Source organism: Daphnia pulex, chromosome 2 (genome assembly GCF_021134715.1).
Source record: "Daphnia pulex isolate KAP4 chromosome 2, ASM2113471v1".
In the NCBI taxonomy this organism is placed as follows: Eukaryota; Metazoa; Arthropoda; class Branchiopoda; order Diplostraca; family Daphniidae; genus Daphnia; species Daphnia pulex.
The window spans coordinates 273,605-297,183 of record NC_060018.1 but is presented as its reverse complement, the minus strand read 5'-3'; the positions used below and the strand labels follow the sequence as shown (position 1 = coordinate 297,183).

The window sequence follows — 23,579 nt, the reverse complement described above, 5'->3', positions numbered from 1 at the left end:
AGGGCCTACAACTTTCGATTTCCTCAGACTTGAGAGTGGGGATGTGTGAAACATGTGGTATATAGTCTAGCAATAAAAATCCGGCGAATAATAATAATTTTCCAACGTTAGGATTATTTCAAAACTGCGCACGTTAGAAAATAGCAGACGATCTGTTTTTGGTGCTGGCGTCGTGGAAAATTTGACGTTGAAGCGACTTTTTCCAAGCTTCGCCAAAATGTTTGTCATTGTTTTACTGAATTATCACGTGAGCTTTGTTGGAAGATGAATAATTCTTTTCTTCTTTGTGTGTGTTGGACAATCATTCGGATGCATATCTAAATTGGCACGAGATCAAAAAGACCTTGGATGTGTGGCTGAAAAAAGATCCTGAATAAGTGCCGCAGGGCGAAAGGATTGCTCTTTAGCCGCACCCCGTGACGTCACACGATTCGGGTTGCTAAACATAGAGGGGGTTAGAGAGTAAAAGAAACACACACAAAAGTTGGTGTGTGCAGCAGCTCCATAACTTTCGGCGTAGCCAAGGCCGAAAACGAGGTCTGCTGCTCCACGTACGGACGTGAAAACTTGTGTGTTTGTCGGTGGTTGGATCGTGTGGTGGTGACTCCAAGTATTGAACTCAATTCCCACGCCATCAGTCAACAATTTGTAGTGCTGCCTAGCACCTTGAACGTTTTGTGTGCAGTGAGAAATGTGTTGGATCGTCGGTCAGCCCGCCATCATAGTCGATTGGACGCCGATCGTGCAGGGTAAGTTTAGTAGTCTGCGTGCTGATCAGCTGCTGGGCCTCAATGTTGTTGTGAATTTGATTCCGTCACTCTCTCGGTGTGCGAAAAAGAACCGCCTTCTCTCGTTTTCGGACAACTTGACCCAGTTTTCACTTTCTACCGTAGCGACCCACTGACCGACATTTTCCCCATCCATTCTTTTCGACCGTTCCCCAACGACTCCATCTTGCCCTCTAGCTCTTTTTCGGCTTCAAAACTTTCACTGGCACAACAACACCACTGAAGGGGAAAAACATTGGTGGCTGCCCAACAGCTGGTGGCTCAAATGAGAAATGATCCCCACCACTTGTGAAAATGATTTCGCCTAGCTAATGAATGGCATGTCGTATATATATTTGTCTCATCATAATAATGTAGCAACCTTGATTCGATCCAACTGGTCGATATGTATTCTCCAAGGAATAGACTCAACAACAGGTTATATTCAATCGATTCCCTAGTAACGACTTTGATTCCGGGCCAGGTGAAAGGTGAAACGCTCGGCCTCATACGAATTAGTCTGATTTCTCATCGAATCACAACAATCAGTTGGATGGAAAACTTTCTTTAGTTGTCTGCGCTTGCGTGAGTTTATTTTCTATTAGCCTTAAAATTAAAGATGACCATTTGATATTAGTAGTGTGTGTACGACGCCGTTGTTGACGACGACGTTTGGCAATAACAAACGGATCGGGTCTTCCTTCCGTCGTAGGTCTCGTGTGTGTTTGGGTTTTGTGTCTCGTACACGTACACCCACACACGTCTGTGGTGGGTGTGTAGAAAATGTAGTACTTTGTCAGAATGCCAAACGATGGCTCAGCTGACCCGAGGCCAAAACAAATCACGCCGGAATGAACCAGTCCACGTCGCCTCTTGTCTTTGGTAGGAGAGAAGAAAAAGAAGGAAAAAATTTTGATGGACAAAAAAAGTTTAGTAGAACTGATGGTGTTGTGATGGATGTGCTGCTTGTTTGTTGTTGTTGAATATTTGTTGTTGGTGCAGAGTCGTCATTGGTGGTGGTGATGCCATGGTGATGGCGCCGCAGCCTCCGCGTGAATTCACCGTCGAGGAATTGGAGCCGCTTGAAACTTGGTTCGAGAGTTGCAACGGAGCCCAGCAGGCCACCATCGCCGTCAAATTGCTGAGTCGGGCCAATCCCAAAGCCGCTCACCTGATCCACTCCTTTCTCCAGCAACAATTACTCGTCGCCAACGCCATCTGGCGCCAGGAGATTCAACGGGCCAACGATCCTGGTGAGATTTTCCTTTATTCATTCATTAATTATTATTGCTGGACGTTTTCCCTTCATTTCGAAAAACCCGATTGGCAACTGTTTTTTTATTCGTCTTTTTAAGGTCTCCCGCCATATGCAATCATATCGGTCCTATTTAAAAAGCGAATTTTTTACGGCTACCGCCAAACTGAAAGAGGCTTTCACTACTTGTACTACTTGCTACTGCGACGACGACTAACTCGTTTGAAGAAAGAAAGATAAGGGACGGGCGGACGGCAACAATGTCGACAATTTTTAATTACGATGCCATTCCACACACGGCAGCTTTTTCTTTTTTCTAAATTTTGCGAAATGTGTACCGAATGCGCTGCGCACAAGTTGCGCTTCTCTTTTTTGAAATAATTCTATTCTGGCAATGTTCCCGGGACACTTTGAATCTTTTGGGAAAAGTGAAAGAACTGGGTCACACACACCGCCTTGCCTTGTGTGTCGGCCGCTCTTCCCCTAACTGTACACGCTCCCGCCGAATAACGTGTGTCAGACATTTATGAGCGTCTCGCCAAAAAAGTGAACTCGTGTGCAAGCATGGGTCTTTTTTATTGCACGCGTACTACGGTGGGTTGTTTTTATTTTTTCGGGTCGCCGCTGATTCAGCGCATTTTCGGATGACTAAAAAGAATCCAGTTCACTTTGCCAGTCTGCGTGGTTTTGCTGCATCGTCTAATTTTGACTATTGTCGGGATTGGCGATCTAGAGGACGACCGGGACAAACCGGCGGCCACCGAGAGTCTCTTGGCTTTCACTCTGCGTAGTAGAGAGATGACGACGGACGATAGTAGTAGGGAAAATATCATGTAAAAAAGAGAGAGTGTGTGTGTGTTAGGGCAGGCCAGGTACTTTCCCCTCAATTTTTGGCTTCTTCTTCCCCTACTGCTGAACGACGACGAAGGTCTAGACGCGTTTCACGCCGCTCTATGAACGGCAGCGACGTGCAACCCAGTCGGTAGGAGGAGGCACAGACACGTTTCGTATTTTTCAGGTGTGTTGTTTAATGGAGAATTTCCCAGATGGATCGGGAATGAGCGACGGGAGTCGTGGGTTCGGGTCGGAATAAATAACAAATTCATCCGTGCCGTTCACTCGCCATATTATCCCGCGCAAAAATTGAGAAAGTTTTTTTCCCTTTTTCTCCCGATCCCCTTCTCTTTTTTTTTTCTGGTCTGTCCGAACCAACAGGTGCCGCATCATCTACACAGTCATCAATCTCACTAGAGGTCTGACTATCGTGACATCATCAGATCGTGACCGTATCTCTCGACGTTTTGTTTTTATTCATTTCATTTTGGCGATAGAAATTTTGTTCATTTTATTCAAAAATGGGCTACCGGTTGGAATGAAACAATGGATTCGATCGACTTGATATGTAGACGTACGTACAGTATCTCAGACTTAATTACCAATTCAACGGCTTAGTTCTTCTATCTGGCAAATGAAATCAACCAACTGGGCGTGGTTGATATGGCTAAAAAATTTGGTTTTTCTTCTTTGTGGTCAGACGGAAAAGGAAAGGTAGAGCAAACAGTGAATTACAGGTGCTCGTTTAGAGAGGTATTTTTAAAAAACGAAAAAGAACTTGCCACATTTTTGTTGGAAGAAATAAAAACGAAGGGGGGATACTAGTCGATGGGCCGGTTGGCCGCCGCTTTCTCTTTCAGCTGCAGTCGACCGTATTTGGACAGGCCTATACAAAGAGAGAAACGGATAGAAGAAGAAGGAGGCAGCAGTAGTAGCTGTAAGACATTTTTTCGATTCGATTTTTGAAGAGGAAAGCTGAAATAAAAGAGAGAGAGACATGACATGACGAGTTTTGCCCGTACACGGAGCACACTCGAAGAGAAAGGTGTAGAGAGGTGTGTGTTGAGAAGAGAGAACGTCTTCGTCCATATTGCTGCTGTAGCCGCAGTCGGCGTGTGTTTTCTATACACAACTCTACGGTCGAAGAGAAAGGGAAAGGTGGCGGGGGGGAGATCGGCAAAGGAGAAACGGGAGGGGCCAGAGCTTCGAGGCCAACCGCTGGTGGACCACCACAGCACAGCACATACACTAACCCAGGGTGAAAGCTCTTTTTCTTTTCAGATCTTTTTTCCCAACGTGTTTCTTTCTTTCTCTCTCTAGTCTCTATGGCCTCGCACAACACGTTATGTTCTACTGTCTCTCTCTCTCTTTTCCCTCTCTCGTTGGACTTGTTGAGTCTATCCGCACAGTCGGCTGGCCTCGCTGCTCCAGTCCGGACGTCCCTTTTTCAAACTCCTCATCGACACTCTTAAATTCGACGACTATTATTATTTACCTTTTCATCACATTCAGGCCACTTTGCTGTAGAGTCGCTAGGATTTTTTCTTCCATCGGATTCCAATTGGCCTGAATATTTGGAAATCAAACACTTTCACTTTGACCCGTTGGATGGAGTGTGCGACTAGTGTTTTAGGAGCAGAGTTGGTTCACGCCAGTGTTTAAAGTTGTTGTTGTGCGCCTTGTTGTTGTTCAAAGTGGATTGTTTGTTTGCTCGTCTTTGCGCAAAATCGGATTAGGTCATTGAAAACGTTCGCCATCCATGAAGACATGACGGGTAAGACGAAAGTTTAATTGTGTCGCTCGTAAAAATAAAAATAAAATGGTGAAGGGCCGGTGCTGCTGCTGTCGCTTTCTCAATTTTCTGATCGGGAGAAGGGGAAAGAAACCCCTCGTGATTAAAAGAAAAACCGCACTCGCAATTTCTATTCACGGCGAGAAAACCCCACCGGCGGCACTTTCATCTCTTCTCAGAGATGATGATCCTTGTTTTTTTCTTTCCAATTTCTCTTGGTAGCTTATATACATAACGAGTCCTGCTATGCATAAATTGTTTTTCTCAAACTCCTGGCGGGATCCGCACCTGAGGGGTTTCACTTGTTGTTTGCTCCACAAGACGAGTAAGTGTGCGTCCTTGGCCAGTTGCTGGTATGCCCGAAAGAAACAAAAGAGTCGGTCGTCGTTGTCGTTTTCGTCGAGTGATTATCTTTGTCGATTGTCGACGTTTTGGCTCGCTCACTCGCTGTGTGCGCTCACTCTCTCAAAGTGTGTCAATGCCACAAGAAGGAGAAAAATAAAACAAGAAAAAAACAAAAGTTTTTCTTCTTCTTTTCTCTGTCTCGTCTGTAAATGTCATTTTCCCCTTTTCTTTTCCAGCCTTTTTGAACGGATTACGCAACGAGTCACGCGATGTAGCCGTCTCTCAACTGTTGCATTACCTGCCGCTGTTACGGCCGGCCAACTCTGATGGAGTCCGAGGATACATCCACCTCCTACCCGGGTAAATTCCTTTATCATTTTTATCCCCAGTGAAATATACAACGAAAAAGTTTGAATCGATGCAGATTGTTGGCCTCATTCCTGGAGGACGATCCTAACCAGGGACCTTCGCCATCCAGCGCTCAACATCAGTCGACCGAAATTCAGCAGCTCCTCACCTACGCTCTCATTCATCCGGCCCTCTCGCTGGAAAGCAAACGGTAATCCAATACTAACCCTAATGGCCAGATTGAGTTTCACCCTCCTGGATTCAAATAACTCTATAAACTAGACGACAATATGCTGCACAATGCGGACGGTTTTTATCCGTCTGTACTTAATCGTGACCTACATCTGACACACCACACGCAGGTCACTGGCTGAGCTGATTCGGCAGCTGGACGACGAAGGAAATCAAGATATGGCGCTGTCATTACTGGAGAGCAATCATCAAGGCGGACTGGACATGTTTCCTCCGTCGGATCCGCAATCTCCGGATGCCTTCCATTCACAGGCAACGAGACAGAGGCCGCACAATGGTGTCGGGCAATGGGATCCTTGGAGTTCGCCCAGTCCCGCCGGATTGGGTCCACCAACCAAACAACCGCCACCGTCCAGTTGCACGATCCAGCGCATCCGGCGCAGTAACAGCCTGACTCCACCGTCCAATTCCATGGTCTATCCGCAAGATCCTTGGGGGAGTAATCAGGTCCGTTTTGTTTTATCCATTCACACCCCAAAAAGAGAAAAACTAAACTAAACTAAAATTCCAGAACGATAACGGCCGCATCAAGCCGAGATCCTTGTCTTTATCGTCCCCGAGCGAAACGACCAACGGCCTATCTCACTGTCCCCTGTCGCCTCAGAATTCGCTGGCCTCTTCCGGCAGCGGAAGCGGATCCGACTCGATTTACAGCGACGATAACCACCGACCGTCATCTTTCCACATCCCCGGAAGCGGAATGAGAGGTCCGTCAATCCCTTTGTGTCAATTCGCTAAACATAGAAATGTGATTTGATTTCATTACCTTGTGGATGCACAGATGTCCCGTCGTGGCTGAAAGGATTGCGGCTGCACAAGTACGCTCATTTGTTCTCTCTGCTCACTTACGACGAAATGCTGGCGCTGACTGAAGAGCAGCTGGAACTGCAAGGAGTGACCAAAGGGGCCAGACACAAAATTGCCCTGAGTATCCTCCGCCTCCGCGAGCGGCCCACGCTTTTGGCTCAATTAGAAAAGGTCAGAATTGATTGGCTAAAAGTTTAAAAATAGCAGCAAAATAAGCTTAATTTTGCCTATTTTCCCCTGCAAATTGACATTATTAGGAGGTCGTCGACACGGGCAGTTTGCATAATGCCTTGAGTGAGCTGAAAAATTTGCTGTCGACGCCCATCAAACCGTATCGTGGCCCACCCGTAGCTGACGACCAGCTTTTTATCGGCAATTTGAGTCCGTCGCCATCGCCGCTGATGACGAGAGATGACACTTCGGGCTACTCGTCGCTCGACGGGTCCATGGACAATTTGGCGGCGGCTCGAGGCCTTTCTACCGGCTCACCCACTGCCTTGGAGACTAGCGACCTGTCCAAGCCGCCGCCCGCCTCTCCACCGTCGACCATTGGCCAGTCGAGCAGGTCGACCCTGACGGCCTCTGACATGCCGACGGTGATCGTTTCGGCCGCTCCGGATGTCGACAGCGCCGAGGAAGGCAGCGACACGTCGGCCGACGACGGGCTGGGCGACAATCTCTCGTCGGGCAACTTTCGCTCCGCCTTCGGTAACGAATTGGAGTTGCTTGGCGGGCCGACTCACCTGTCGCTCGACGACCTGCCGGGACAAATCACTCGCCTTTTGGGCAAAAGTAAGTCGTACAATCAACTTTCTCTTCATTAAAGACTCGTTTTTCTCTAGCTCCCTCTCTCTCTCTCGTTTGCTAATAACAATCATCACCATTTTCCCTTTCTTTCAATTAGTTTGCACGCAGCTTTTGGTCTCGTCCTGCCCGGCCGAAGACAACGTTAGCCAGTTTGTGGCTTTGATGGACCGCTGCTTGAGTCACGAAGCTTTCACCCAACGCCAACGTCGGCGCATTGCGTCATGGAAGGAACAGGCCCATCGCATTTGGAACAATTTGGCTCCTTCGGCTTCGGCTGCTGGACTCGGCAACGGCACAGCCCCCGGCAGCCGCGGTAGCAACAATTCGGCAATTGTGAATGCAACAAACGGCGGTGTTGTTGGTAGCGGTGGGCCGCAAAAGAGCTCTGAAGCTCGTTTCGCCCGTCGATGGAGCAATGTGGCTCATTACCCTGGATTCTATAGCGCCGATGGGGCTGGCAGCAGCGCTGCCCAGACTTCGTTCGGATGCGCTCCGCCCAATGCCTATAGCCTCTTTCCGCCGAGACAACAGCAGCAGCAGCAGCAAAGGGGAATTCACGCCAGTCCGTGCCCCAGTCCCAGTCTAGCCCGTCCTTTATTCGCTGGACAGAGCCCCACCCACAATTCTTATGGCCAGCACACCCATCACGCTGGTATAAATATCAGCTAATCCTCCACCTTTTGTGTTATTTCGGGAATAATAACATTTTGTTTTTGTTTTGTTTTGGCCAGGAGGTGTGAACGCGGCTCAAATGCGGCCCGGCCCGGCGCCGACCACCACCTCGCCGCACAACAATCCGCATTCCCTCCAAGTGGGATCGCACTTACCACTCCAGCACCGCAACAGTTTCTGCGTCAGCGCCTTGTCGCATCAATCGTCGCTCTACTCTTCTACTTCGTCGTCGTGCACGTCGTCGTCGCAGGGCTACTCTTCTTTGTCGTGCGGCGTCGCTGCTCCCGACCCCTTCACTTTCTCTCCTCCACACCGGATGCACTTTGATGAACTTCCGTCAGAGGTTCGTTTCTTTCTTTACTTACGAAAAATAGCCGCAATAGTCAATGCAATTTCTCTTTTGCACAGTCGTTGCCATTTGCCAGCCAGTTGGGGATCCAGCGGGCCAGGTCAGCCCCTATGGCCAATGGTGGCGTCATCAACAACAGCAGTTTGCTCTTCAGCCAGGAAAGAGACGCCTCCGAAATGGATTTGAATCATCGCCTCGAGTCGCTCTGCCTCAGCATGACGGAACACGCGCTCGAAGGAGCCAACGACATCTAGAGAGACGCCCTTTTGCTTTCTCCAGAAAAATAAACAAAGAATAAAAGATGAAGTGAATATTGAAAGAAAATTTACAAAATTAAAATTAAAAAAAGATGAAAAAAAAAAAGATTTATTTGGTCACATTTGTACAATCTGCTCAATCAACTCTATCCTCGCTCCTTCTTCTCAGACTCTATATTTTTTACACACGTACAGTACAGACACACACACACACACAAACCACATATAATATATATATGTATGTATTACACACCAACCAACCACAGACACACAATCCTTTCTCTTTCCGATTCCTTAATTTCTCTGGTTTCTCTTTTTTTTTTTTAGCTCCGGTTTATTTTTCAGTCAGAAATTTACGTTTTTGCTATCGTGATGATGTTGGTGACGGAATATGTTTTCTCCCCTTTTTGTCAAATTTGTTTTTTTTTCCCCAACACGTTGAGGCTATATTTGAAAATGACGTTAAACAAAAGAAATTCTAATATTTTAGTTTGTACAGAACAATTGTGTGTCGAGTAGGATCAATGGCAAATAGATAAGAGCTGGGCGCGCCAGGAGGTCGACGATATATGTTATACACATCCGATAGAGCTCAATTTATTTGGTTTCTTCATCTTTTTTTCTAGGGCACTTTCCCCATCTTCCCCAACCAACCACCATTTAGAAAAAATAAGAAAGAAGAAAACCCCAACCGATTCTTTTTTTGTATTATTGCGTGTGTTCTGTGTGTGTTCTTTTCTCTTTTTCCCCTCTGTTTCTCTTTCCAAAATGTGTTCTCTCTCTCTTTCTAAAGCTGACGTAGTACGTGCCGCATTTTGAACATTTTCTGTTTCGTCTCAAAACAAGAGAAAAAAAAAAGTCCGTTCGTTGCAGCGCAGCGGATCGGCCGGCCCACACACATTTGACACGCGCGCTCGTGTTCGTCCCTCGATAGTGTTCGATTGTTATTAAACTTTATTATTATAAAAAATTTAAAAAAAAGGAACGTAGGATTTAAAAAAATATTGGAGGAGGAAAAAGAAAAAAGAAACAAAAATTTAGCAATTTGGAGAAAAAATTTCCCTCAAAAAATTTATTCGATTGTTTTTTTTTTTATTTTTTATTATTTTTTCGTGTGTCTCTTTTTTCCTTTCTCTCTGTGGGGTTGTAATAATAATAACGCTTGAAAGCTCTATGTTTGTTGGATTAAATCTTTTTCGTCGTCTTTTTATTATTATTATCATCCCCCCTTCCATCAAGAAATAATGGCTGGTTATGGGCCTTCTATTTTGACAAAACGAACGATTGCTGGCTGGTGGGTTCTAATCGAAGAAAAAATACAAGAACTTGATTAACAAAAAAAAAGTGTCGTTTTATTCTTTCTAGGTGGTTTTCGGGACTGTTATTGTTTCGTGACTTGATTCACGGCGCGTGGGAGGATAATAAACATCCATCAAATAACAACCAAAAAAAACAGCTGTTTGGACAAAGAAGCATTTCAGCCGATGCCGCCGGAAGGCCCCCACAATACGAGGGCTCTATCCTTTTTATTTTCTGTTGTAAGGAAAGGGAAAACGGGGGAAATGCGTTACTAGCCCAAACAAAATGTGACTAACACACACACATACAGAAAAAGCCGAAAGAAAGAAAAAGAAGCCATTGCCTGAAGCATTTACCACGAAAGAAAAGATTTGTCGTCCATTTCCTTTTTTCGATCATAGATGTCTCTAGCAGAACACATTGTACAAGATGGCCGATGGTGTATGCGCTCAGTCACAAGTTGTGTTGACACTAAAAAAGTGAGATATTCCCATGAAAAAAGCATTATGAACCTCCCGTAGTGATTGTTTCTCGCAAGTTTATCATCATATCTGGACATTCTTCACTGTTTTACTGTGCTGTCGCCAAGAAAAGTGGGAAAATCGTTAGCAAAATGCCCAGTCCCTCGCTGCGTTCACCCCTCTACTCCCTGAGAAGGTCGAAACGGAAGGGCACCAAGAGAGGTGCTGCTGCCAGCAATAACTCCCGCGTCAACTCTGGTAAGTCCATCTCGCCATTCTTTCTCCCACATCAGTCCCACTTCTCATTCAAAATGTGTTTCACAATAACAAACTTTCCTTAGATGGGGAAGAAGGGGCAGGTGAAGGAAATCTCCAAAACAATGCATCGTCAGCCAACAATGAAAATCCAGTCTCAGGATCTGTTGCTCCTCAACCTGTTGTCCCTTCGGCTGTTGGTTTAGTCACCGGTGGGGCCTCAGCTGCTGGACACCAACCACCTTATGATCTGAGGCGCAAGTCACCACATCATGATCCTGCCGCTGCAGCTGTAGCACCCAACTACCCGTCAGGCTGCAATCCGAGTGGCAGCCTTTCGTCAAATTCAGCTTGTGCAGCTGGTCCCAGTGGCTATGCAACGTGTATGCTACCTGCAAGAAAGAGGCCGAGAAGAACCTGCTACACATCATCTGAGAGTACGACAAATATTTTTCGTTTTATCCTGGCTGTCTCCTAATTTGTTTTAATATTCAATTTGCAGATGGCAACTCAGTTGATGAGCAAAGAAGTGCAGCTCATTACCTCCAGTATGAATTACCTGATGAAGTTCTCATATGCATATTCAGTTATCTGTTTGAGAGAGATTTATGTCGGGTCAGTCAAGTCTGTAAACGTTTCCAGAGTATAGCTAACGACACAGAGCTTTGGTATGTTGGTGTAAACATTTCCGAGATTATCATTCAGAGATTCATCAACATTTTGTCTCGACAGGAAAACGTTGTATCAGCGCGTTTTTGAGTACGACACGCCATTGTTTCACACGGGAATCTGCAAATACGAATTTATAGCGATAGAAGAATCCGAATACGACAATCCTTGGAAAGAGAGCTTCAAACAACTCAATCACGGCGTCCACGTCAGGCCGGGATTTCAAGAAAAGGCCCTTAAATACCCGTCACGCTACAAAGGTTTGTCGTGAAAGTCTTTGGCGTCGCTTAAACGTTTTATCATTTTTCCATCTCTTTTTCCATTCTTGTAGGTCGTTCGATTGCCTATTTCGATACGATCCAGTCGGCGCTGGAATTTTTCGACGACGCCGAGAGTCCGCTCGTGTTCGTGCACAAGGGATCCTACCAGCGCGAGTACCTGGTAGTGGAGAACAACGTCAACATTTTAGGTTGTTCTTCGGGTAACGTGGCCGAAAACGTTACCATCGAACGAGACACGGAATCGACGGTGACGTTTATGGAAGGTGCGAGATCTTCCTACCTGGGCTACGTCACGCTCAAGTTCAGTCCAGATATCTCATCGTCTGTTCCGCATCACAAACATTACTGCCTTGAAATTGGAGAGAATTGCTCACCCGTTATCGACCATTGCATCATCCGCAGCAGCTCCGTCGGTATGTTTTTGTCGTCATTTGTATTGGTCATTGCTTTGTGACTCAATCTTTTTTTCTCCGAATGTTGCAGTGGGCGCCGCTGTATGTGTAACCGGGTCTGGTGCGGAACCCATTATCCGCCGTTGCGACATATCCGACTGCGAGAACGTTGGCCTTTACATCACCGACCACGCTCAGGGTCTTTATGAGGACAACGAAATCAGCCGCAACGCTCTGGCGGGCATCTGGGTGAAAAATCACGCCAATCCGGTTATGAGAAGGAATCATATCCATCACGGCCGAGACGTCGGCATCTTCACCTTCGACAACGGATTAGGCTATTTTGAGAGTAACAATATCCACAACAACAGAATCGCTGGCTTTGAAGTGAAAGGTTTGTGACTTGTTTCCATTTTTAATGCGTCCCTTGTTTCGCTAACAAATCTGATTGTTGCTTCATTTGAATTTAATAGCAGGAGCAAACCCGACTGTGGTGCGGTGTGAAATCCATCACGGCCAAACGGGGGGCATTTACGTTCACGAATCCGGTCAGGGCCAATTCATTGAAAACCGGATTCATTCCAACAACTTTGCGGGCGTTTGGATCACCTCAAATTCAAATCCGACCATCCGTCGGAATGAAATCTACAACGGCCACCAAGGCGGCGTTTACATATTTGGAGAAGGCCGCGGTCTGATTGAGCACAACAATATTTACGGCAACGCTTTGGCAGGCATACAGATCCGCACCAACAGTGATCCAATCGTGCGGCACAATAAAATCCATCACGGCCAACACGGTGGCATCTACGTCCACGAAAAGGGCCAGGGACTCATAGAAGAAAATGAAGTTTACGCCAATACCCTGGCTGGAGTCTGGATAACCACAGGTAAATAACTGATAATTGTACTTCTCCTCTGAATTGAATTAACCCATTTTTTACACCTCATCAGGATCGACTCCTGTTTTAAGGCGAAACCGAATTCATTCTGGCAAGCAAGTGGGTGTCTATTTTTACGATAATGGACATGGCCGTCTCGAAGACAACGACATCTTCAACCATCTATACAGTGGTGTGCAGATTCGAACGGGGAGCAATCCCATCATTCGCCGGAACAAGATTTGGGGTGGACAAAACGGCGGAGTTCTCGTCTACAATGGAGGACTCGGCCTGTTGGAACAGAACGAAATCTTTGATAATGCAATGGCTGGAGTCTGGATAAAAACAGATTCGAATCCAACATTAAAGGTAAGTTCATTTTAGATTATTAAGTTAGAAATGTTTACTGTGCTTGACCGCTTGTTTTTCTTTTTGACAGCGCAATAAAATCTACGACGGAAGAGACGGTGGAATCTGCATCTTTAACGGTGGTAAAGGAATCTTGGAAGAAAACGATATCTTCCGCAACGCGCAGGCCGGAGTTTTGATCTCAACGCAATCGCACCCGATCCTTCGGCGAAATCGTATTTTCGACGGGCTAGCGGCGGGCATCGAGATTACTAACAACGCGACGGCCACATTAGAATTCAACCAGATCTTCAACAACCGATTTGGGGGACTGTGCCTGGCATCGGGTGTCACACCTATTTGTAAAGGTGTGTATTTACTATCTTCATTTTACTATAGATCTATATGTTTTGTTTTTTAAATCAATCAAAACAGGGAACAAGATCTTCAATAACCAAGACGCGGTTGAAAAGGCCGTGAATGGTGGTCAGTGTCTTTACAAGATCTCTTCCTACACATCTTTCCCAATGCACGATTTCTACCGCTGTCGCACCTGCAACACAACGGACCGGAACGCTATCTGCGTCAATTGCATCAAAACGTGTCATGCCGGGCACGACGTGGAGTTTATCCGTCACGATCGCTTTTTTTGCGACTGCGGGGCCGGCACGTTGACCAATCAGTGCCAACTACAGGGAGAGTCTACGCAAGACACCGACACACTTTACGACTCGGCAGCGCCCGTAGAGTCTCATACAGTGATGGTCAATTAACAGGTCGTCGTTCAACATCTTATGGCACCTATTCGAGGTAAATGTCGCGTAGACGTTGTCATTTTTCAAATGGATTTTTAATTTTCATCTGCTATTCAAGTTGAAGCCAGCGGTGAGCAGACATTTAATTGTCTTCTATTGGCCGCATCGTAGTGGATCGAGGATGTGTGTTTTTACTAACGTTGGTGAAACGGAGCTTGTGCCTCGCCCTCCGGACATCTGCTACCTTCATCATCTGCGAACGCGTTTATCCTTTTGTAAACGACGGAGCAAAAAGTGTAGAATCAAAACGGTTGCTCGTATTAAGCCGACACCGAAAATATTCGGGTTTGAGATATTGTCAGAAAAGATTTGGCCCCCATCATATTAAGGACGCTATTATGGTGTGAAATAACTTGATCGACACACCAACATATTCAAATCTTTATTTTTTCCCCTTTCCTTTGTTAATTGTCTTTAGTTTCGCTAGTGTTTTTTTTCTCTCCTCCATTTGAATTGAATGCCGATATAATTGTGTGCCTGTGTCTCTTGCGTCCGTATGGTTTGGAGCGTCACAGTTCGTGTTGGAGGAAAACAAAATCCCAACTAGTTGGCCTTGAGCAACTGATTTGTGCGCGTGTCTATTTTGTGTGTGTGTGTGTTTTAGTGTGAGAGCCACGGAAGTGATGGCCTTTCGGGACAAGGAAAAAAAAAAGGAAAATTTATTGAGCGACTCCAATAAGTGCTCTATGTCCGGTGTCAGTTTTTGTGGTCAAGTGGCGTGAGTTAACGCGCAGCTTCCAGAAACTACACAAAGTGCCATGTCCTCTCTTCTCAGATTGTTGTCCCAATCTCTTCTGTATTTTGCCAGCCCAAGTTCAGCACACGGCAGTTCTTGTTCGGAAGCAAAAGTGTCGACCGAAATTTTCTGTGAATAGCATTGCTTATTACCTATTTTTTCATTTTTGTTATACTGAGACGTGCAAGGGCTATCACTCCTGTCGTCTTGTGCTGAATGCCACCTGTTCATCAACCGTTGGCCTGTAAACTGGTTTAGTCTCTTGATTGTCTCGTTATTTTTCATGCCCCCCCCCCCACTCCCCTTCGCACTCAATTCTGTTTTGGAATTGTCTCTTCGCCTTGAAAACGGAAGAAGAGGCTGAAAGTAGTATGAATTAGTTCAGGCCAAACCGTCGACTGATCAATGTTTTTTCTCGTATTTTGTGAAAGAAAAAAGTGAAAAGTTATATTTTTCTCCTAATGTTCAAATCGTCATCGTCGCTTAATCTCGTTTTCTTCTTTGTTCATTTTGTTCTGTTTTCTCTATCGCAACCGCACGATGCAAGATGGCAATTGAAATGGTTTTACGAAATAATTTCATGCTTAAGACTTTTGAAATGTAAGGTAAACCGTCTCTATCCCCGACTACTTTGCCACCGTGTCGTCATCATTTTGAATCCGAATATATACCGCGTGTGTAGACTTGTTTCCTGAAAATGTTTTTGTACAGTTTTGCAATATTGAATGTTTGAATTAGTTGTGTGAGCATCTTGTTGATTTCCCTATTTCCATTACCTTTCTTGCCTGATTATGTTTTCGAAGTACAACACGTTTCTTTCAGCTTCCCTTACCACTAGATAGATTTTTCCCATCGCCATTTTCCGTTTTGTTGATCCCCATCTTCAGAGGTAAATTTTTTTTGTACGACCCAACTTTTGTTTCGCGATGACTGTATAACAACAGTAGAACGGCGTATGAGAATATATACAAGATTGCGTACTAGATTGAAATATCTCATTTCGTAGGGTATCTTACATTTTCTTTGGTACGTGTTTTAAAAAAATTGATTAGAAAAAGGTAAGAAATTTGGGTAGAAAAAAATGTATTTTCATTCAACCCATCCAGAACTTGACAATCAAAAATTTAGAAATTCCTGTAACAATAAAACATGATTAGTAAATGGTAACTTTTGAATTTTGGTAGCAAGACATACTTGGCAAGAACTCCATCCTTCTTGGCTAGTCGGTTAATGCAGTCATCTGATTCTCCCTGTCAAACCATACATTAATTAAATTTGTAATTCAGTACAACATGTAGCTGAGGATTACCATTCGGCGAATAGAACCACAGATGGCATAGGTCTTGAAGGTGGGTAGAGCCATGCCAGTCTTCTCATCAACATCAGCAACATTGATTTGGATTGAAGCATGGTCTTTAGCATGAATGATTCTGTTGCTTGCAGAACTGAAAAATAAAGCGTAAGAAATATGTGTTAGGAAAATCGCGAAACTTGATGCGGCTAGACAATTTATTCTTACCATTTACGAGGGATGTACAAGTCAACGTTTTCTCCGGCGTCGTTCTGCATGTTGATTGATGTCTAAAAGAGGAAAAAAACGATTGTTTTGCTAGCTGAAAATGCAAGAGTAAACTAGAAACTAATACCTTGGTTAACAGCGATCAGAGGAAAGAAACACGTTGAGTGCAATGGCGGACAGCAAGAGGAGGCGACATAAGCTTTGCTCTAGGAAATTGCCAAATGTAATAAAATTATTTAAACTTTATTTCAAAAACTAAATTTATATTCAAATCATTCAGATTTTATTTTCAATTATATACTGATAGTATTTTTTTTTATATCAAAAAAATTTATATTTATTAGATTGTATATCTGGCAAGAAAAAACAGCTGGCAAACAATTTCGAATTCATTTGCAGTTTCTCATCTTTTCAATGTTACATACTCTTCATTTAAATTAAAAGCTCCAGTTATTGTTTTATTCTTATTCAGTTAATTTGTTAACATCACAAAATGAATGGTAATCAAATTCATACAATTATCAATGTTGAAGTAGTTCAAAAATTATCCAGGTAACAATTTTTAACAATTAGTTGATTGCATTCAAGTTTTCTAATACATTTTTACTTCAGTCGGTTAACACGAGAACAGCTAAATCCCTCGTTGAAAGAATATGTGGAGAAATATGGTATCAAAGAATACCACGGAGAAGCTAATGAAATAGATTTATTGTGCTCAAATGTGGATTCGATAACCTTTCACGATGACACAAACATGGGAGGAAACATTTCTGTAAGATATATTGCTTTAATTTTGTTAATTTAACAGACAATATTGAACTTCTTTTTTTTTCAAGGTATGTAGTGGCCCTGTTGAGCACCAGTACCACATTTTTACCATTGAAGACAGTGGTCCTGAATTACAAGAACTTGATGACAAAGAGGATCAAGTACCAGCTGCCACACATTGGCAACTTCCTTCTTTGGAGTTCCACGGGCTTTGGGAAACATTAATATATGACACTAATGTTAAAGTGGAATTACTCAATTTTGTACAAACCACTATGCTGTTTTCTGATCGTGGGGTTAACAGTAATATAATAAGCTGGAATAGAGTTGTTCTTCTTCATGGTCCTCCGGGAACTGGAAAAACTTCCCTGTGTAAAGCTCTTGCTCAGAAAATGGCCATAAGATTAAGTCACAGATATTTAAACTCCCAACTGGTTGAGATTAATTCTCATAGTCTTTTCTCAAAATGGTTTTCTGAGGCAAGTTATTTTGATATTTTGTGAATAAGTAATCTCTATTAAATAATTCATGTATGTCTGTATGATTTTAGAGTGGCAAGCTTGTGATGAAAATGTTTGCCAGAATTCAAGAACTGGTAGAAGATCCAGACTGTTTAGTAATCGTACTTATCGACGAAGTTGAAAGTTTGGCGCGTGCTCGTCAGTCCTCAGGCAGTGGTAACGAGCCATCTGATAGCGTTCGGGTAGTTAACGCACTCTTGACTCAAATAGATCAAATTAAACGGTATTTATTACAATCGTCTAATTTTTTTTTTTTTTTGCCAGTTTAAAAACGAAAACTATCTCTTTTGTTGCAGCTTTCCCAATGTACTAATCCTCTCAACATCCAATATATCGGAAACAATAGATTTGGCCTTTGTTGATCGTGCAGATATCAAACAATATATCGGACTTCCCACTCCTCGTGCAATATATGCGATATATTATTCTTGTCTTCTGGAATTGATAAGAGTAAGTAAAAACATAATTTTGTTCCGTCCATCTGTTTTATTTGTACAAATATTTTAGACGGAAATTTTAAAAACCATTGGCTCCTTAAAAACGATTCAAGATTTAGAAGAAGTATGTTTCGATGGAATAACGGACAGTCACACCATGAAACTGTGGAGTCTTTCCAAGTAAATAAGAATTGTGCATTGTATATATTCGATTTGTTTAAAAATGAGATGAAAATCTTAATATTTAATTCAGGTTGAGCCAAGGGTTAAGCGGTCGAACTTTACGGAAAATACCGTTTCTCACTTGTTCGGTCTTCATTCATAGTATCGATACTCCAAATAATACATTGTCATCATTTCTGAACGCCATGGAGCGCACAATCCAGAAGCAGTTTGACGATCGAAGTGTTATGCCCCAACAATGATTTTGTCAATAAAAGTTTGATCGGGGATGAATTCTATTGTAAAATCCTGGCGTCCTCACAATGTTACTTCATTCAATTCCTACACACTTTTAGAGTTGAGTTATAAATGGAAAGTAATTTGCTTAATTGACTAGATTAGCTGCATTTAAAAAAGGAGTTTTTTTTTTATTTGAAAATAGTATCTTCTGTTATTGGCTACGCGACTTACGTCGACAGAGTCCCGATGGAGGCCTTCAACGACTCCTGGAGTTAATTGGCGACATCACCAAGGTTTCAGATTTAATTTTTAAATAGCAGTTGCCTGATTGATAAGTTTAAATTGAATTAATTATACGACATGTCGATACCGAAAAGAACGCAACCTCTGGTCTCTGATGGCGCGCCAGAACCACACTTTTCTAATTTTCTTTATTTTGCTACGTTTGTGATTTTTTACCAGCCTGATCGAATTTGGCTGCGTGACGATAAAGAACATCAAGAAAGTCAGATATTACCCAAATCCCAAACAACTTATCTGTTATCATGTCTCTTGGTTTGTGATTCGTCTTTCTGCATAATAAGTCTACATAAAAAGACATCCTACCGAAACCGGAGCATCAATAAAGGTAACAACTATGAAGTTGTGCTGAAGTGGCCTGTGATTTGCCAATTGTTCATAGACATTATACGGACTTATCAGGTCGATCTCGGATCTGGTACGACATTTTCTTTATTCAAGATTCTAACACGATTTTGTTTTAATTTTAATCAATCAAAAAATTTGTCGTTAAACTGAACACTTTGCATTCAGTAGTGATCACAGTCAAACTTTTGCCGCTTTTGGCTGATTGACTCTATTGCAAATTGCAGAGATGCCAGATGCGGACGTTTTTTAGTTGCAAAACTGAAAACGGCAATGTTGGGCCTTACGCGTTATTTTCAAGATGGCTGCTGACAGTCTGACAGCCTCACGACCTAAGTCAACTCAACTTATTCTCCCTGTTATTATAATATTCGTCATCAAAATGGTAACTCTTGATTGTATTCATTTGAGGCTATTTAATGTAAATTTTTTGAGCATCTACAGATAACATAGCCTACAATTTATATTTGGCAATTCCATCTGATCATGTGGCCTGAAACTCCTAAAATGTCGTCTATTGCTGCACGTACCGGCTGTGCGTTTCGTCCCATGTAGAAATACTTCATAACAGTAAAAGTGATCATGTCGGTGTAACCCTAAGGTTACACATTTATTTATTTGATGACTTTGTTTCTGATAATAATAGAGTTTTTACTTTTCTATTAACAGCATGTTGAAGTCTTAGGTTCTTCATTGCAGTCCAATGTGTTATGCAGTGCGATTTGTTGCAGCCAGCTGGCGAAAGGTGTTCCTCTAGCAGGCTTCCTACATGTACTGTTTGCAGCTTTCGTCACATACAGAAGCACTTCCAAACAATTTAAAGTAATTAAGTTGATCAACTTTTTTACAGTACGGCTACACATTAAAATTGTTGATAACTAGCTCTTTGCTTTACATCTGTTGACTTAACAGTTAAGAAGTAGGATCAACAGCCTCTTGAGGTCTCATCCTCTTTATTGCAGACCGAGTACATGTACATGCATTTTGTACAGCCAGCTAGTGAACGGTGTGGTGAGCTGTTGCATGCAGACTGTGGTGCTGGTGTCGTTCGTTCATTTAACTATGGACCGTTCAGTCGTTCGTTTATCGTAAGAAATCTGTCACTTTTCGTAGGTGTGTAAAATTGTGTCGACTAGGTGGCAAAGTAGGTTAGCATTTCGTTCTTGATGTCGAAGACAAGTGACATCTTATTTTGTACTTCTAAATAAGTGCTTTTGTAAGGAAGTTGTAGGAAAGTACTTGTAAAGAGTTGTAAACTTTTGTTGATGAAACATAACAGATATTCCCTTGCTTTTTTAAAAGGTGAAGTGAAATCCTGATGATCTTTGATCATCTTCTTGATTTCTTTTTCTTTAGTTTAGTGTACATTTCAAGTAAATCATTATTTCTATCTTTTTACAATTCAAATGTTATTGTTCTTTCGGTTTGTAGATTTCCATGGTCATATTGGTTAATTGTAGACCCATCCCCAGCAACGTCAACCTGCAGAAAGAAAAAGGCCATTTTCTATGGCCTTGACGCTCGAAGGTCACGGAGATCATTACGTAAAACGTGTCATGCAGTGGTGTAGAGGTTGGGTGAGAACGACACGTGTTGCTTCATTATCAAAAAGGTCCAATAGCCGCAAGGCTAAGGAGGTGAGGGTGAGAAAAAAATCGTATAAAAGGAGAGAGAAAAGGCGATTGAAACCAGTCTGTGTTGTCGCGGTCAATGTGACATTGACCTTAAACGATGGTCAAAAGGTAATCAGTTATTTCAAATACATGTCTTGGCGATGTTTATTAAAATCTAAATATTATTCCATCTTAGTAAAACAGACCATATTGTCGCTGCTGTCGGTTTGAACACAAACACGGAATTGGCTGTCGCTTCTGATTTGGAAATAGATTCCAATTTTGGTGGTTATCGAGTCAATGCTGAGCTTGAAGCACGACCACACGTCCGGTTGGTAAGAATCCTTGAACATTTTTCATTTCATATTAATTGTAATACTCGTGATTAAAACTTAACCAACATTGACTGCTCTGATGTTGTTGTTAGGTAGTTGTTAGATATAAAGTTCTTGTTAAATTAGATTCTAATTATTGGTTTTGGACTTTTATTTTTATTAGGCTGGAGATGCTGCCTTCTTTTGTGATAGCAAATTGGGTCGTCATCGTATGAAACATCACCACCATGCTGTTGTATCGGGGCAATTGGCTGGAGAGAAGAATATTGGCAACGAAACATGGATGAACAACTGCAGTGCACTGTCACCAAGTGCATTCTTCGTCGTATTATTAGTACGCAATCAGGTAAATATTCTGTTTCATGGAGTTTGTATCAATTATTTGTTTTTATCTGTTAATGTACCAAATTGAATATTAATGTTCAAATCATTTACCGCCTATTTGATTGTAGTGTCGTGCTGTTGCCGTTTGTCGTATCGTTTAAGGTTGGGTCGATCACTGGTGTACCCATGTCTCCTGGGTATGGCGGATACCAAAGCACCACGCCGCCGCCTTGCTACACAACGACAACATTCGCACCAACCGGTTACTACACTGAGGGCCACAATTACTACACCACCAAGGCTCCAGAGTATTACACCGCAGCTAATGCTGCCCAGAGCTAAATCACCAAAGATCCTGAGTACTACACCGAGGCTCCCAAATACTACACCACCAAGTCACCGGAGTACTACACGTATGTTGCCCCAGCTTATACACCGAGGCTCCCAAGTATTACTCAGTTCCTAGCTACTACACCGGGGCTCCAACTAATTACACCACCAAAGCGGCTGAACACTACACCGATCCGCCCAAGTACTACACCACCAAGGCTCCAGAGTATTACACCACAACTTATGCTTCCCCGAGCCACTACACCGAAGCCCCGAAGTATTTCTCTGCCCCAAGCTACACAACTACAACTGAGGCGGCCAAGTATTACGCAGCCCCGACTTACTACACAGCGGCTGCTCCTTCGTACTACGTTGAACCGGAATACTACACCGAGGCTCCAGTTTACTACACCACAACCCACGCTACATCTAGCTACTACACCGAGGCCCCTAAGTACTACGCTACCAAGGCACCTGAGTATTATACCACTACTTACGCTGCTCCGACCAGCTACACCGAAGCTCCGAACTATTGACTCTATCCCGAGTTACTACACCACTAAGGCACCTGAATATTACACCACACCCTACGCTTCTCCAACTTACTACAGGGACGTTTCTTAATACTATAGTCGAATTTTAATCATGTTCAGATTTGTCGGTTCCTATTTCGCATGTTGGAGGTGACCTATTGCTCTAGTCGCTCTGCATTCCGACGTATTCTAGTGTTTGGACAAACTTCATTTACAGGGCAAGTTACGAAAGAGACATACTGTGGTGTTTACTAAAAAATTTTGATATTAACAGCTCTGTTTTTAACTTTAGTTGGCGTAACATAGGAGTTGCAGATAGTGTATGGTTTCTCAAAGAAGTTTATTTGAAGGGTCTGGAGTTGATCAGTCACTTGCCTTTAACTTATGTAAAACTTCAAAGTTAAAAAATATACAAGTCGTGAACTAAACAATTTTTTATTATAAGTTATGAGACACAGTAAACAAAAATATTAAAAGGAATTGCTTTATTGTCCCACCTCCACCCACAATTCCACCACATTTTACATTCACATACATACATACATACACTTAAGTTAACCCGTTGGCTGCCACGCCATACAACCCGTAGGTTGTACTCTACTGCTCTACGCGCCACGTCTGAAGGATCCGTGACCAAAGTGGGACTTGCCATTGCTGACAAGTCCGGGCTGACACGGTGACAGGAGAATCCATCACCGCATCGACAAGGGGGAACTTGGTGCATTGCCAAACAGGCGCCTTTTGGCGCGGCCCATGCTAAGGAGCGGGGAGAACAAAGGCGTGGCATACAACGGGTTAACTAACACAAACATATTACTAACAACAAATGATGATCCGCGCTGACACTTTGGAGATACCGGCGACGTTATGGTGTCCATCTTCTCGAAATTTCCTCTGCATTACCTGAATAAAGAGAAATTCAATTCTTAATTACTGACAGGCCAATAAAAGTTACATAATACAGAAAGAAACAATAATCAGGTTTTTTAGCTCAAAGATTTAAATATGCAATTTTTTAAAGTTTAAATCAAGCTTGCAATGTTGAGAACTGTTAACAGAACAAAGCTCACTTGCTAGTCTTTTTAAAAAAATTCCGGAAGTATACCGGAAGTAACCACAGCGCCTCAACCATTGAGCTGTCGTCAAAATAAACCACATATTCGTGATCCCCATGAAATTTGGGGTCGATTAGGTGGGATTTAAACGAAATCCAAAATTTGGCCAAAATCGAGAATTTTCCTGAACTATAGTTCAGGAAAATTTTCGAAACCGGAAGTACGAATACGTAAAAAATAAAACATGAACTTTACCACAAATTTGACGAGGATCACGAATATGTGGTTCTTTCGTACGTCAGATGAATATTTACTAAACTACAGACTGAAATGAGTAAACCGGAAGTAGAAATAAAAAATCAAATATCGAAAACCTAACAAATGAGCTTTGTTGGGGGAATGGTTATCGGTAGTTATCACTAAATTCTTCAACAAAATAACTGCCAATAAATGTTTAAAAAGATGTCAGAGTAAT

General features: G+C 43.0%; 5 protein-coding genes across 8 annotated transcripts; 4 read left to right on the top strand and 1 right to left on the bottom strand.

Moving 5' to 3' along the window:
• Positions 1-147: 147 nt before the first annotated feature.
• Positions 148-9,689, top strand: LOC124188728 (protein Smaug homolog 1-like). 3 transcript variants are annotated; one of them, XM_046581541.1, is made up of 11 exons: positions 148-749; positions 1,770-2,020; positions 5,230-5,353; positions 5,418-5,552; positions 5,704-6,040; positions 6,105-6,300; positions 6,375-6,571; positions 6,658-7,192; positions 7,305-7,859; positions 7,939-8,222; positions 8,288-9,689. In XM_046581541.1, exons 2-11 carry the CDS (start codon positions 1,795-1,797, stop codon positions 8,480-8,482), a joined length of 2,784 nt encoding a protein of 927 aa, XP_046437497.1. In that variant the 5' UTR covers positions 148-749; positions 1,770-1,794; the 3' UTR covers positions 8,483-9,689. The 3 variants fall into 3 exon arrangements, with proteins under 3 accessions (XP_046437497.1, XP_046437499.1, XP_046437500.1); XM_046581543.1 differs by lacking the exon at positions 148-749 and adding an exon at positions 1,320-1,352; XM_046581544.1 differs by lacking the exons at positions 148-749; positions 1,770-2,020 and adding an exon at positions 4,141-4,630.
• A 503-nt stretch (positions 9,690-10,192) lies between these two features.
• LOC124188727 (F-box only protein 11-like) lies at positions 10,193-15,605 on the top strand. 2 transcript variants are annotated; one of them, XM_046581540.1, is made up of 11 exons: positions 10,193-10,503; positions 10,587-10,937; positions 11,003-11,168; positions 11,233-11,429; positions 11,501-11,863; positions 11,934-12,236; positions 12,319-12,732; positions 12,797-13,092; positions 13,163-13,439; positions 13,507-13,881; positions 13,945-15,605. In XM_046581540.1, exons 1-10 carry the CDS (start codon positions 10,398-10,400, stop codon positions 13,842-13,844), a joined length of 2,811 nt encoding a protein of 936 aa, XP_046437496.1. In that variant the 5' UTR covers positions 10,193-10,397; the 3' UTR covers positions 13,845-13,881; positions 13,945-15,605. The 2 variants fall into 2 exon arrangements, with proteins under 2 accessions (XP_046437496.1, XP_046437495.1); XM_046581539.1 differs by having other exon boundaries at positions 10,194-10,503; positions 12,316-12,732.
• An 83-nt stretch (positions 15,606-15,688) lies between these two features.
• On the bottom strand, positions 15,689-16,367 carry LOC124188735 (40S ribosomal protein S21-like). Its single transcript, XM_046581554.1, has 5 exons — positions 16,269-16,367; positions 16,142-16,203; positions 15,932-16,067; positions 15,817-15,872; positions 15,689-15,756 (listed from the first exon to the last, which is right to left on the bottom strand). The coding sequence occupies exons 2-5, from the start codon at positions 16,189-16,191 to the stop codon at positions 15,747-15,749; spliced, it is 252 nt and encodes an 83-aa protein (XP_046437510.1). The 5' UTR covers positions 16,192-16,203; positions 16,269-16,367; the 3' UTR covers positions 15,689-15,746.
• Positions 16,368-16,507: 140 nt separating this feature from the next.
• Positions 16,508-18,336, top strand: LOC124188725 (pachytene checkpoint protein 2 homolog). Its single transcript, XM_046581537.1, has 7 exons — positions 16,508-16,693; positions 16,754-16,913; positions 16,978-17,388; positions 17,460-17,653; positions 17,727-17,880; positions 17,938-18,047; positions 18,121-18,336. Exons 1-7 carry the CDS (start codon positions 16,635-16,637, stop codon positions 18,290-18,292), a joined length of 1,260 nt encoding a protein of 419 aa, XP_046437493.1. The 5' UTR covers positions 16,508-16,634; the 3' UTR covers positions 18,293-18,336.
• Positions 18,337-20,498: 2,162 nt separating this feature from the next.
• Positions 20,499-22,477, top strand: LOC124188726 (apoptosis-inducing factor 1, mitochondrial-like). Its single transcript, XM_046581538.1, has 5 exons — positions 20,499-20,656; positions 20,724-20,862; positions 21,026-21,208; positions 21,315-22,267; positions 22,342-22,477. Exons 1-4 carry the CDS (start codon positions 20,646-20,648, stop codon positions 21,345-21,347), a joined length of 366 nt encoding a protein of 121 aa, XP_046437494.1. The 5' UTR covers positions 20,499-20,645; the 3' UTR covers positions 21,348-22,267; positions 22,342-22,477.
• The last annotated feature ends 1,102 nt before the right edge of the window (positions 22,478-23,579 follow it).

Coding starts and splice junctions, on each gene's coding strand:
- LOC124188728 (XM_046581541.1), top strand. CDS start 1,795: ATGGTGATGGCGCCGCAGCCTCCGCGTGAATTCACCGTCGAGGAATTG. Junction 2,021..5,229: donor TCAACGGGCCAACGATCCTG/GTGAGATTTTCC, acceptor TTTCTTTTCCAG/CCTTTTTGAACGGATTACGC. Junction 6,041..6,104: donor ATCCTTGGGGGAGTAATCAG/GTCCGTTTTGTT, acceptor CTAAAATTCCAG/AACGATAACGGCCGCATCAA.
- LOC124188727 (XM_046581539.1), top strand. CDS start 10,398: ATGCCCAGTCCCTCGCTGCGTTCACCCCTCTACTCCCTGAGAAGGTCG. Junction 10,938..11,002: donor CTGCTACACATCATCTGAGA/GTACGACAAATA, acceptor TTCAATTTGCAG/ATGGCAACTCAGTTGATGAG. Junction 13,440..13,506: donor TGTCACACCTATTTGTAAAG/GTGTGTATTTAC, acceptor CAATCAAAACAG/GGAACAAGATCTTCAATAAC.
- LOC124188735 (XM_046581554.1), bottom strand. CDS start 16,191: ATGCAGAACGACGCCGGAGAAAACGTTGACTTGTACATCCCTCGTAAA. Junction 16,068..16,141: donor TTGTACATCCCTCGTAAATG/GTAAGAATAAAT, acceptor TTTATTTTTCAG/TTCTGCAAGCAACAGAATCA. Junction 15,873..15,931: donor GTGGTTCTATTCGCCGAATG/GTAATCCTCAGC, acceptor ATGGTTTGACAG/GGAGAATCAGATGACTGCAT.
- LOC124188725 (XM_046581537.1), top strand. CDS start 16,635: ATGAATGGTAATCAAATTCATACAATTATCAATGTTGAAGTAGTTCAA. Junction 16,694..16,753: donor GTAGTTCAAAAATTATCCAG/GTAACAATTTTT, acceptor TTTTTACTTCAG/TCGGTTAACACGAGAACAGC. Junction 17,389..17,459: donor TCTCAAAATGGTTTTCTGAG/GCAAGTTATTTT, acceptor GTATGATTTTAG/AGTGGCAAGCTTGTGATGAA.
- LOC124188726 (XM_046581538.1), top strand. Junction 20,863..21,025: donor CACGACCACACGTCCGGTTG/GTAAGAATCCTT, acceptor TATTTTTATTAG/GCTGGAGATGCTGCCTTCTT. Junction 21,209..21,314: donor TATTATTAGTACGCAATCAG/GTAAATATTCTG, acceptor ATTTGATTGTAG/TGTCGTGCTGTTGCCGTTTG.